This window comes from Podarcis cretensis (genome assembly GCF_951804945.1).
Source record: "Podarcis cretensis genome assembly, chromosome: 10".
In the NCBI taxonomy this organism is placed as follows: Eukaryota; Metazoa; Chordata; class Lepidosauria; order Squamata; family Lacertidae; genus Podarcis; species Podarcis cretensis.
In genome coordinates this window covers 42,109,126-42,123,266 of record NC_137179.1, presented here as the reverse complement: position 1 = coordinate 42,123,266, position 14,141 = coordinate 42,109,126, and the positions used below count along the sequence as shown (strand labels likewise).

Below are 14,141 nucleotides of genomic sequence, written 5' to 3'. Positions count from 1 at the left end.
GTAGTTAAATTTAAGTTGGAGTTCAAAAAAGGTATGGTGTTTAGTCTGAATTTTCTAACGAATCTTGGACCCCATCATATGAATACCTTGGCAGAAGCAATCTTTCAGCCAGATTCAGAAGTTATATTGCAACTGCAAAAAGGGTCTTAATGGCCACCTTGTGTTTAGGCCCAGATTCATTGGCTGTGGTTGTAAATGTTAGCAAGCATACATTCCTTCTATTTGATATTTTGGGACTGTGGACCACCCCACAGCAGATTTTTGTAAAATTGGAAAAGGATCCTGGTCATTATTTCTAACTCTTTCTTAATGAGATCATGCTTTAGAACCCATTGTAGGCCTACTTTTTTCTGTCCAAGCCCTAGGCCCAGCATGCCATGTGGACTTTGAAACATATTTTCAAGTCTCTTTTTGTACTCTGGGATACCTGACTCAAGCTCAGTGGGGTGCTCCATTTCAGGAAGGTTTTCATTTGCATGGATACAAATTTTCTGGTACTTTATGAAGAGTTTTAGGCAGTGTTAGAAACAGAGATATAAAAGCTAGGAGCTAAGTGGCACTTTAACCTGAGGTTATGGACACAACAACATAATATCTAGGTGCTCTTTTTATAACAAGAATACAAAGCTGAAAATGAATGAACTGCAGTTAAAATATTATGTTAATTTTTCACATGGTCTAGTCCTTTCCCTGCTTACCCCCCTAATATTCTTAAGTGGGTCTTTTCTCCAGTATTCAGACAGTAGCTGGAAGTGGTAAGGCAGAAAAAAGTCCATCTTTCCTTCCACTCTGTAGTTTTAATCTGAAATCTTAGGCACAGTGCTGCGCCCAGAGCTCAGAAACTGCTCATGCTAATGAACTTCTCTGTCGCAAAATGCGCCTAGAACAATAGGAGTTTCGAACACTGGTTTTAGGTTAGCTCAGTCATGTCCAGATGATGTCACCAGCTCCTCAGGATGTATGGCTTACTTCACCTCAGACTGAAGGAGAGGGAGACACACACACACTAAACAAATTTAGGATTGTTCTGTTAGTATTTCAAATCGTTGTTACAGGAGCTAAGTCATTACAGCAACAGAATTAGTCACATGACATGTTATAATTTTTATCTAAGTAAATTGCAAACAGTGCACAGTTCTAAGATATATAGACAGTAATAATTACAGAAAAGAAACCAGTGTTAGTGAACTTACACTGTATTGAAGGTTTTATAATGAAAGAGTATAAGCTGGCTCATGCCTTGCTACTCTTCTCTTTCATGTTCTTGTATAGGCTGATGTTGCAAGCTATTTGAAACCTACTATCTGCTATTTGTTCGGAACATACTAAAATACCTTTTTCTACCGATCAAGATGTAGCAATCAGGTTTCCATTTGACAGTTACAGAACCTTTTGAAAACCCAATTCAAGTTTATTCTATTAAAATAAGTCTCACAGAAGTACAACACTACCAGCATTTTCACCAATGCATACCTAATCTATGTATCACAAGGCAGTGAATCTGGCAAACTACTTAACCAGAAGCAATATTATATGCCCTGGCCCCTAGGTGAGCAACTCTAACTGCAAGGGTGTAATTAGAATAACCTACAAGCATTAATACAGCCAACAACTGCTTGGGTAAGCATATACAGTACAGGAAAACAAAACCTTATCTTATTTTTGCTCGCTACTCTTAAGTTTCTTTGTACTTATAAATATATTTAGGTGCAATCCCACAATAATTTTCTGGGAAACTATGTCCCATTGAACTTACTAGGGCTTACTTATGAGTAGACATGTATAAGACTGCAGAGTCAGATCTCTGTATACTCTGCACTGCAAATGCTCACTCTGTGGGACAGAGTACTACATTATAGACTTAAACATCACACGAGTGGCAAAATAAACCAGCAGCAATGAACCTCTATCAATGAATTTTGTTCTACTGAAAAATTACAGCTTATCTAGTCTATGCCTTATCTTCCTTCTTTTATCCAGGGTGACATTGAACTTTTTGGCATATACAATACTTCCTAGATGAATTCTCAGACTTTAAGAAACTATATTTGCTAGCAATGCTCAGAATAACTATATTTATATGATCAAGTTATTGTGAAATAAGCACATTCTTGATATTCATGGATAACATTTTGTTATAAATATGAACCAGTCATATTGCTTTATTGTTCTAACAATACACTAACAGACTATAAGAAGGTGACAGCTGAGGAAAGCCTCCATTCTATGCCACATTTTCCACTGACTGTCATTTCAGGAATGTATCCGGCAATACATGAGAATCTGGAATGTCTCCGCCCACCAGATAGCATCAGACCTTGCACTGCTTACTAGGAGCCCTACTGTTTTGCAGCTCTACTAGAGTTTGCCTTTTTATAGTTAATAAAAATAAAAAAACTCAGATAAACAGAGTTATGCTAATAAGGATTTCATGCATTTGCATGGAATGATGTGGCAGTTTATGTACACAATGCAAATGAAGTTGTGACCCTTTAAGTTAGTGCTATCTGCCTGTAACTCTGCATTTCCTAATATCCTTCCACAGCTTCGTATGTTGAACTATGTACTCAATAGATAAACGAACTCAAACAGGAAAACTAAATTGTCTCTAAACAGTAATAAAGCAGGAATGAGTCCATAACACTTAACAGTCTACCTTCAATGAAAAATAGTCATTTTCATTCAAAAGATGCCCCTAACTTCTTGATTCTCTCTCTGGTGTACTTTTGTCTTATTACTATAGTGAGTTCTGAATAACAAATTTTGTATAGATTTAGTCCGCAGTACTAAACAAAAGTGATTAAAACTTTGCCTATAAACTATCCCTAACCAAAGGACAGAGGTAAAGGGATTTATTTTTTTGTAAACCACATCTGAAACAATTTAGGGCTAGTTTACATACATGTAGAGAAAAATGTGTCCCTTATAACCATACAAGCTGTCTATAACAATGACAGACAAGCAGCAGATTATCTTGCGTATGTGCAAAAAGATACGTGCAGTCTTCACACTCGTATATTCAGCTATACTGTTTTTCCTTATCAAGGGTGTAGGCCAAGTGCAGTATTAGAAACTAATCGCCCAATAACGCCTTAAACCTAGGTTGTGGATGCCAGAACAGTATGTCTAAGCACCATTTCTTCCCCAATGGAATTTATTGTTATGTCATTTCTATACCTCTTTATATTTTAAAGAAAAAATCTCCAAGTGGTTTACAACACATTAAACCATCAAATAAAATACAGAATAAAACAAATTTAAGCTTCAAGGAAAATATTTCAGATCCTTCTCTAAATGACATTTTGCTTTCCCCATATTTACCTACTTAATTTAGATACCTGTCCCATAGCAGAAGTACTCTAAGAAGCCAGTGTTGTGTAATGGTTAGAGCAGAGCCGTAGCTATGGGGGGGGGGAGACAACCTGTGTGTATAAGCAAATGTGCACGGGTGCCAAACTGGGTCTTTGACTAGTTTCAGCCCTGGGTTAGTGTGGCAGCCTAGGACCTGGGAGATCAGAGTTCAAATATCCACTCAGTCATGAATCTCACTGGGTGACCCTGGGCCAGTCACAGTCTCTTAACCTACCTCACAGGGATTGTAGGGATTAACTGAGAAGGGAGGTGAGCCATGCACTTCTTGGACAAAAAGGTGGGATATAAATACAATAAACAGGGGTCTGCAAACTTTTTTCAGTAGGGGGATTGTCCTCTGTCCCTCAGATCTTGTGGGGGCTGCACTATATATATTTATATTTTTTTGGGGGGATGAAAGAATTCCTATGCCCCACAAATAACCCAGAGATGCATTTTGAATAAAAGCACACATTATACTCAAGTAAAAACACACTGATCGCTGATTCCCGGATTGTCTGCGGGATGGATTTAGAAGGCGATTGGGCCAGATCCGGCTCCAAGGCCTTAGTTTGCCTACCCATGACAATAAATAAGCAATTCTGCTTACCTGCTTAAGAAAGATCGAAGGGCCAGCCAGATGGAGATTTCAGTCACCAACCTGGCAGCCAGAGATCTCCACATGGTCACAACTGAACCTGCACCAGTTGCAAAACATGCCTGGCATCTGGCTAATTTCTAACACTGGCCAGTTGAACCTTACTTCTGTTACCAAACCAACACATATCAGCAGAATACAATTTACCACTCTAACGTATTGTCTTTCCTCTAGAAATGTCCATTTCAAAAGCACTAACAGTAAACAAGCAGTGAAATGCCGTGAAATATCTGTCAAAAACTTCAGCTATAAGAATATAAACGTAACTTTTTCTCCTGAACACATAAATCCATCTTTGGCATAAAGTAGTTTTGGAGATGTATACTACCCATTCTCATGTTAAGCTATGTTAAGGCATGTTGCAAGTTCCTGATTCCCACTTCAGGAAGATGTTCCCCTAGAGCATTTGATACTCTACAAAGGAACTGAGATGCACTAAATCAGATATACATTTTGTGGCTCTCCCCACACAACCCTGCAACATGCATGCATCCATGAATGTACACACACAATATGAAAAGTCAATAGCAAAAGAATGATACCAGCCACAAATACATATTAAACCAGGATTTTATTAAATCAGAATATGCATACCTTTCCTGCTTTTTTTATTCCTTCACGCAAACCAGGAAGTTGCAATGAACCATAGATTTTCACTGCACATGAACCAAGAATTATGATTAAAAACTTCCAAATAAGGAAACATCACAAGTTAAACTTAAAACATCTCCCATTCTGACTTAAAAATTGTGTGAACACAGCCACTGCGTGTGACTTCACAAGAGGCTTGGAGAAAGACCTACGGTAGATTTCAACAAACATCCTGTAAGTTACCATTTATACCAAAGAGCCAGTCCCAGCAATGTGGTAATGAGGTTTAGGTTTCTCCAATTCTCCAAGCCAGAATTTTAAGTAGCCCTAAAATCAAATAGGTATAATTGACACAAATAATAGAGTACACCTGCAACTTATGCTCACTTTACAGCACAATCACACCTTGTGGGGGGAGGGTGAAGAAAGAAAGAAAGAAAGAAAGAAAGAAAGAAAGATGCCATTCCCCATTTATTTGTTTTTCCCCCACCCACGCACCCAGCAGGTTTTCCTTGCTTATCAGACTCTGGGTAGGCTGTGGGAGGGAGCTCCCAGGGCACTCCAGCAACCTCCCCAGATCCAGGTAAGCAGCACTCAGCCTTGCGGGGAGAAGCAGTTCCAGGAGTTCCAGATTTTGTGCATTTCTGCCTTTGTGCATGGGATCCCAGGAACCAAGCCCTTGTGTAAGTGGTGAGCCAAACATACTTTAAAAAGTACATTTATATTCCTCTGATTCAAATGGGAGCATTCTTGGATATCTTTCTTGAATCACTATCACTAGAAAGTGCTAAACATTTGGTTGGATTCTGCCCTTTTTTTTTAACCAAAGCACAAATAAATTGGAATGTAAGGTGTACTGCAATATAGAAATATAAATTTTACTTCTAAGTATTTTATATAAGTAAATACAAAATATCTGTGTTAAATTCTTGAGTTTAAATATTAATAATGTTTAAAAACGATAAAAATAAATGCACATTCCCAAAGGTGGGCTATCTACACTATGCCTCCATTAAAATTAGAATTACAGTTGAGCTTTAAGACTACACCGAACAGGAAAGCTCTATACTCACATGTAGTCAACCTCAACTCACCAAACAGTAATTTCTTTTTTTCTTCTTCTAAAGGAACCAAAATTCACATAAACCATTCAAACATCACAAAAATACATATTGGGGAAAGGGCTCTCTGCACAACTTGCATTTTTAAGACAATAGGGATAAGCAGAGAATAGACCATTTTTGGTTGGCCTTGCTCACCAAGCCAAAAATTTCAGTCACTCACCCACCAAGGATTAGGAAGGCAGGGAGTTAACTTGGACACTGCTGCTTGAAGATACCTCAAGCACCCAAGGAAGACCCCTCCTACCAGTCTTTGCCACTCCTAAGGTCAGCAAAGGGGGATACTGGCTTGGTCCAATCCCAAGTATGGGGGCGGAGGACAGGGATCCTCACCCACCACTGCAGTGTCAAAGTTGGAAGGCTGATTGGTAATCACTCTCACCAGAGGGCAGCACCTGAAGATAAACAACATTAAAAGAAGCCTCCAGTCCCTATAAATATTTTGGTGACTTAGATTAAACTTGCTTTAACTAATGGATTTAGAACTTTTTCAAAGTTAATGCAGACTCCTTCTTCAATGGTTCATGCTGCGCTACCACTACAATGTTAAAAAAATGGCAAACTGTACAGGTGTCAGAAGTTTAAGAGCAATGATTAAGGTTTCTAATTTGGCAACATCTATTCTTATATTGACAGATTCATGAGTGTCAAAATGATAAAAACAGACAACAACTGCCACTAGCAGAAATGGCTATACAGTACACTGAGAGAACAGGCAGAACAAGGAATCTGGTCTTCACCAGTCACGTGATTATCTCCAAGTTGTCTTTTTACATGCATCTGGTCGCACAGCAGACTTACATGGTACCCAAGCTTATGGTGAGAAACATATATATATGTTTGGTTACTCTAACTACCTCTCTGTGATACACTATTAATTTCTTCCTAGCATCACAATTTCTGTATGTTTTACACCAAAGGTATCACAATGAACAAGTTCATTCTCTTGAACCAATACAACAACAACTAAAGCAACAGAACAAGAACTCAATGTTTGTACTGTTGGCATAAAATCTTGCAAGCACACACTAGTATACTCTGTAGCTTATCTACACAACTTTAGCCAAGTTATGTGCCCTGTAGTTAAAAGCTTCTTAGACTTGATACTTAATAACATTTAGCATCAAGGGTTACTATCCCCAGTTGATTAACTTGTACAACAAATAAAAGATCTGCTGAAACCCTAGCAAGAGAGCATATATATAATTATGTCCATTGCTTCAAATTATACCACCCAAAAGCAAAATCATTTAGCTTACTTGATAATGAACTCTGGTCAACTGAATTAGTATCACTGCACTACGAAATAACTTCTTTCAAAATCCTAAGGAAAAAATGGGGGGGGGGGTCAATATACAACTCTATCACTCAGTTTTTGTTATTGTATTGTTTTAATTTCTATACTATCTTCCTAATACTAGCTGCTCAAGTCAACTCACAATAAAACCAAGTTAACTGATGACTGATAAACCACTGGTTTTTGAAAATACTGACAACTGAACTTTTTAGAAAGGTAAAACTGACAAATGGAAAGAAGTGGGTTTAAGGCTCAGCCTACCACTGTTAACGTACTCAATGCCCCAAACAGAGTTCAATTTACTGGTTTTAGTGGAAGACATTTAAGTCTCCTATTGAAACCAATGGGATTTAAAGACATTTCGTTTCACTGGAACATACCCAAAGTTCCAGCCAAACACCTCAAGACACTTTTCCAAGTCCATCCTGAATCTGTTTCAGGTTCTATTGACTTAGCGTTAAACTAAGCCTTGTAATTTCTCATCTTGCTAATTAAAACCCTCTACATCATTATTTTAAACTTACTTCTCAATTGTGAAGTACTAAACAGGAATTAGTGCAAACGGAACTGTTCATTATCCTGTCAATGAACACACTAGTCATATGATTTTTACAAAACACCTTTGTGTGTTGCTTGCAGCATGTGTGAAGAGGGTATTCTCTCAAGCTGTGTTAGAACAAAGCTAGCATGTCTATCTTACCATGCTGATCCATGTTTTTGTAGCTTCCAACCTAGCCTAATGCAGTACACTGTAAATGGGGCTGCCTCAAAGAGGACTTGGAAGCTTCATCTGATGCAAAAGTGGCTGTTTGCTTTCTAACAGGTGTTGCAAGGCACACCCACAAACAACTTGTGCTGTGCAAAAGCTGCCTTTGTGCTTCTGGTGCAATTCAAGGTGCTCATTTTAAGATTTAATGTCACACCATGGGACACACATAGCTAAGAGACCAGCCCTGCTCTGTATGCATTATCTATGCCAAATAAATTTAGTGTTAGCAAGGGGAGGAGAGGGCCTTTTCTGCTGAAGCCCCATTGTTCTGGAATGCTTTGTCCATTCAGGGAAAGAAATGATCTTCTTCAGTGTTCGGTTGATTGTTTTTGGCATGTTCAGTGATTATTTTATTTGTTGTTCCAATTCACTGGCTAGCATTTCTAACTTAAATGTACTTTTATTTTTGTAACCTGCATTGAGCTATTTGGAAATGCAATGTTGTATCTAACTAAAGCAATGTGCACGAAGTCACAGCCAGAAGCACTAGCCAACAAGGCATTTTAGCATGCATCAAAACAGCTTTTAAATGGAAAATTAAGTTCATACGCCATAAATGCAGTTCATATGAATACAGTGGTACCTCGGGTTAAGTAATTAATTCCTTCCAGAGGTCTGTTCTTAACCTGAAACTGTTGTTAACCTGAAGCACCACTTTAGCTAATGCAGCTTACCGCTGCCGCCGCACCGCTGGAGCACGATTTCTGTTTTCATCCTGAAGCAAAGTTCTTAACCCAAGGTACTATTTCTGGGTTAGCAGAGTCTGTAACCTGAAGCATATGTAACCTGAAGCGTATCTAGACCGAGGTACCACTGTATATATTTTGAATCTATATGAAGATGAGCTTTAGAAGGCAACAGGTTTTGGAGGTCATTAATATTTATTTACCTAAAAAAAGAGACAGTAAGTAAAATGTACCTTTCTTACACAGGAAGATACAAGTTTTGGAAAGAGATGAAGTTGTATTCTAGTTCATCTCAGAAAGAGTGATACTGCTCTGTGCCAGTTATGTTTGATTTGACATCAAAAGACCAGTAAGTATATGGAAAATGGCCTCTGCAGAACAATTTCCTACCTAGGAAGTCACCAAAATTCCAAAATATTAATAACTGCTATCAACTGACAACAGTGTTCACTCTTTCACTCTCATTTTACATCAGAGGAGAATAACGCTGAACAGCTTCTTCTTTCTTTCTGCACAAATATACAAAACTTATTCTTCTCTTTAAACCAAAATCATGTTACCACTACAGAAGACTAAAGAATAAGCAAAGTAGTGATCCATAATAGGTAAGTCTTTCCACATTAAACCAGCGTGGCTGGCCCTTACTTAAAAACACTAAATCACATAGCTGCATTTAAAATTGTTTTGAATGCTGACACAGAGAAGTAAAATAGCTTTTATTCCAACTCTACAATTCTATGATTCTATGCACCATATCATGTTGTTGAGCATGTGCATTCAGAACTCAATCTTGACAAATGATGTGTATGCACCAACAGAAACTGATCCAGCCACCATATATATTTTGCCCAGCAATGGCAGCAGCAAGTTTCAGTTTCCATTAACAGTACAGACGGTCCTAACAGCAGCTGAGTGACATTTCCTTAGTATGAATAAGTTAAGTTTAAGAGCATATTACGGGCTCTAAGTAGTCAATGAAATTCCAGATTTAAAAACCTATTTGGGGGATACAGTTTGACAGATGCAGTATACAGTGGTGCCCCGCTAGACGAATGCCTCGCAAGACAAAAAACCCGCTAGACGAAAGGGTTTTCCGTTTTGGAGGCGCTTTGCAAAACAAATTTCCCTATGGGCTTGCTTCGCAAGACGAAATGTCTTCCGAGTTTTTCCGACTTTTTTCCCCTCCCCCCCTTTTTCTAAGCCGCTAAGCCGCTTATCCGCTAAGCCGTCAATGGGCTTGCTTCGCAAGACGAAAAAACCGCTAGCGAAGAGAATCGCGGAACGGATTCTTTTTGTCTTGCGAGGCACCACTGCACCTTGGAAAGTTAACAATATTTTCAGTCACATTATATCATGCACAAAGTTACTGAACTCTGGTTTTCCGTGGCTTACATGTTGACTCAGAAGTAAGTTCCACTGTGTTTAATGGGGCTTGCAGCCAGATAAGCATGCTCAATGATTCCTGTGTGAGATTCTTATGGCCCACTACACCTAAAAAAAATACACCCAGTAGAGACAGTAGCAATTCCTTCCACACACCAAGTTCTTTATTCTTTGTCAGTCCCAATATGGAACTTCTTCAGAGATTCCCTCACCACATACATGAGCCTATGGTCAAAGTTTTATGCATACTTTGAAAATTCCGCTAGGATTTGCTCCCAAACATATGTAGTCAAGCACACCATTAAAGCATTGATTTTTCTTTTCAACTACCTACATGTTCACAAAGCCTCCAAGATGCCTACTGATATTATAACGTAACCAACTTTATGATATTAAGCTAAATGACATTAGTCTAAGGGGACAGAAGAGGAAGTTTAACATGGACAAAGAACACATTGTTAAATTATGCTACCAAGAATGTGCAGTAATTGCTAGCCAATGAGGTACCGTTACCTATAATCTTGTGATGATCATTACTTCATTAGCACTGCAGTACCAACTTTTTAGTATTGTGACAAGTAGTTCTATGAAGTTTGGATTTTCTAGTACTTGTAAATAGATTAACATCTAACCCAATAAAATGCAGCCTCATCAATAAAGCCATTTCTTCAGGATGAAGAATCACAATGAAGTCAAGTCTTTAGAGTCTTGTCATTTTTCATCCTAACAGGTTTTAGTTATTCTTTGGTTTCTTCTCTCTGTAATTTATTCTGTAAATAGTACACATATGAATTCTCTGAACCGACTGCAACCTGTCAACAGAAGAATGGCAGGTTTTATTCAGGAGACACAACTGATTATACACCTTGCACAATAAAAAAGCAAGATATGCACAGCATGTAAGCCATCCTCAGCTCTCTTGAAGCAACACTACAGAGAAGCTTTCCTCATATTCATTCCATCATCATAAATTTTTAATACATACTAAATTGAAATCTGTATTTCAGAGATTAGTAAAAGACTCCACACACTTAACCAGCCAACATACTGCAAAGAGAATTTCTACCTGATTCAACAGGAGATACTAATTACCATATCTCTATGATGCTACCAAGCCAACTGGAGTTGAAAACCAAAATCAAACTGTCAAAGTGATTATACTTGCTTTTCTGATATTCACTGACCCTAACTTTGTTATTGCTTTTGGCCTGCTAATAGAACCTTAACGTATTCAAGCAAACCCACATTATCTCTGGATTGCCACAGTCTTTCCTTATTTGGCTAACATTAGGAGATTCCAATCAGACTCCTATAAAACTTTAACATGCACAAAGCTTCCATTTTGAGAAAACCTCGCAAGTGGTATTCCTTCTATTTTCACTAAAACGTTAAGTTTCAAGGAGTTGACCAAACAAAAACAAGGTAAAATCGCTATAACTATTTAACAACGGGGGGGGGGGGGACAAGCAAACCAAACACGAATTTGAGTTTGCCTTTCACACCGCAAAACAAGTACCGTTCAAGACCCGTAACAAAAGTTTTGTTTTGTTTTTAGAGAGAGAGCATGCGAACTATTTAGGATTATTCGGGAGGAGAGCGAGCCTGAGCAGGGAGTCTAATCTTTTGGAAGGGAGACGACAGCGTTCACACCGGGGGCAGGAAAGGGCAGCCGTTCAAACTGCGGGACAGGCAGCCACTTCCATCACTGCCAGAGGTTGCCCCCTTTTCTCGAAGGTAAGGAAGGGAGCTTATTCTCTCAATTCCTGGGGACGAACTGGGGACGAATGGGGGAGCCCTCGAGCCTCCCTCCCGCTAGTCGGCGTCCCCTTCCCCCCTCGGAGGAGTCTCCCCACCCCACGCCTCACCTCAACCCTGCCAAGTGCAAGAGAGGAAGGAAGAGGAGCCTCGCAATTGTCACTGCCTGCCGGGGGCGGGCGAGGGGAGGCAGGCAGGCAAAAAAGCAAGGCCCGGCTCCCCGGCCTAACCCGCCCAAGCAAGCAGGGAAGCACCCTCCTCCTCCTCAGCAAAACACCACATTCCTACGGCACAAACAAGGATGCGCGCAGCCGGCCTGGCTCCTCTCTAACGGCCGGGAGGCGGGAGAGAGAGAGGGGGTCCTTCCCAACGTCTTCCTCGTTCCGCTCTGAGGGAAGACGGGTGTTCGTTGGCATTTCCCACCCTTCCCACAAGCACCTCCGACGGCTGCCTCCTCTACCCAACTCCCCGGGCAGTGGAGGGCTCCTTCCCAGCTAGGCCCCAGCAGCCCCCGGGGGCCCGAACACAGACCTGGTGCAGCGCGGTGAGCCCGTCCACATTGGCGTAGTTGATGTCGGCGCCTCTCTCCAGCAGCCGGAGCACCTCGTCGGTGTCTCCGCTCGAGCAGGCGGCCAGGAAGACGGCGCCGTCGTCGAACTTCACCTTGGTCTTCTTGCGCTTCACCACCGGCGGCTCCTGGTCGGTCTCGGAGCCGATCCAGCGCTTCAGCTGCTCGTTCCGCTTCTGCTTGGCGTCCGCCATCTTCATGCCCTGCTCGGCTCTGGTTCCCTGCTTCTCCCGCTCCCTATCGCCTAGCTAGCTATCACTCGCCCGCCCGCCCTGCCTTGCCTCGCCTGCCTCCCTCAGCGGCGGCGCTCCGCACCCAGGAGGAGGAGGAGGAGGAGGAGGGGGAGGCGGGGAAGCCCAAGCGCCGCCTGATTCCCACACAGCACCGCGCGGCCGAACGCTCCCTCGCTAGCTTTGCGCGCGCGCGCTCCCTCGGCCCCGCCCACAAGCGCCCCAAAGCGCCGCCCGAGAGGATCCCCCGCGCGCCTGCTCTTGCCTTGCCTTGCCTGCCTAACTAGTTACGCGCTGGGCGGGGCGGGGGCGGAAAGAGAGGAGGAGAGGAGCGCCCGGCTTCTTCCGCGTAACATCTCGCGAGAGCCCCCGACGAGAAGCGGGCGGCGAATGAAGTCGGCTCTTGAGGGAGCTCCGGGCGGTGATTGGAGGGAAGAGGCCGGCGCTGATACGAGCGTGCCGCGGGAAGCGGGCGGAGGCGCTGCAGTAAGGGCAGGAGCTGCGGCGAGGGTGTGAGATGCCCGCAGCTTCTATCTTCGCCTTTGCAAGGCTTACGCGAGAGCAAGTCCCCGTTGAAGTGGATGGGATTTAGTTGCTTCCCGAGCGAAGGCTGCATGGCGAGCCTGTGCAATTCCCTTGCGGGGAAGCAGTTCCATTGACTTCAGCAGGGTTTTACCCCTGAAGGAAACGCGTGCGCTTTAAATTGTTGCAAAGCCCCCGGGAGTGAGGACTTGCAGAGGCAGGAAGTGCCGGCTTGTGGGCGATGTTGGAAGCGGAGCCGCTACTACGAGCCTGCCTCTGCCGGGCTGTCTCGGCAAGCGCTGCTTTTGCATCCGTTCTTGTATAATACCAAGTGCGACAAATTCCGGAGCAGCAGCAGCAGTCCTCAGCAAAGAAACAAAAACCAAAAAAAACCGGGGGGGGGGTAATAAATCTGTTAATTACACAGTATATCGGTCTTTAAGGTGCCCCCGAAATGGATGGGTTGGTTTTGTGTTTTTAATCGAGCTTTCGAACAGCGTACATGATGAACACAGTAGTCAACAATTCACAAAGAGGTCGCCTCCAGTTTTGAGACAAAAAAAATTGTAAACAAGCCCTGTGTGCAGAAGGTTGGGCTGCAGTCTTCCCTGCAGTTAAACCTGGGCGTGCCCTGCCCTGACCACAACATACATAGTCATAGCTAAGATTAATGCTCTTGAGGTATGCAGACTGACACTCTGGATGTCATTTAGAAGTCTCACTGTGTTTAATGAAGCTTATTCCCTTGTAAATGAGGCTTACTCTGGTATCATCCAACTTTAAAACATGAGATTATATATTCCTTCTTTCGAAAGGTACCAATGTTCAAAACTGCCTGAAGACAGCAGGAAAGGGGTGTTTATGCAGGGATCTCATAGTGTTGAATGGGGTTTTACCATAAGGCTACTACAGTCCTTTCAGCACTTGTGTGAGATTACGGCTTCAACTATTAACTATTCCATGGGATTAACTTAATACCTTAATAACTTCTTGATAAAGATTCTCTTTATTTATTTGTAGTCGTTTTATGTTGTTGTCATTTAGTCGTATCCGACTCTTCGTTACCCCATGAACCAAAGCACGCCAGGCACTCCTGTCTTCCACTGCCTCCCGCAGTTTTATACCCCAAGCCAAAAAAAATACTACCAGAGCTGCTTACAGAGACTTGGTGAAAAGGCAGTCAATTTTGTTCTGCCTTTTGATTACTCTG

At 41.9% G+C, this 14,141-nt stretch overlaps 1 protein-coding gene across 6 annotated transcripts in view; it reads right to left on the bottom strand.

Moving 5' to 3' along the window:
* The window catches only part of PPP1R12A (protein phosphatase 1 regulatory subunit 12A), a 94,677-nt gene extending 82,105 nt beyond the window's left edge, over nucleotides 1-12,572 (bottom strand). For 2 of the 6 annotated variants that reach the window (XM_079991816.1, XM_079991817.1), the window contains exon 1: nucleotides 12,143-12,569. In XM_079991816.1, the coding sequence (XP_079847942.1) occupies nucleotides 12,143-12,379 (237 nt within the window). In that variant the 5' untranslated portion in view covers nucleotides 12,380-12,569. Of the gene's footprint in view, nucleotides 1-12,142 lie in introns of all 6 variants that reach the window. The other 4 variants (XM_079991818.1, XM_079991819.1, XM_079991814.1 and 1 more) reach the window with 4 other exon arrangements.
* Between the last annotated feature and the right edge of the window lie 1,569 nt (nucleotides 12,573-14,141).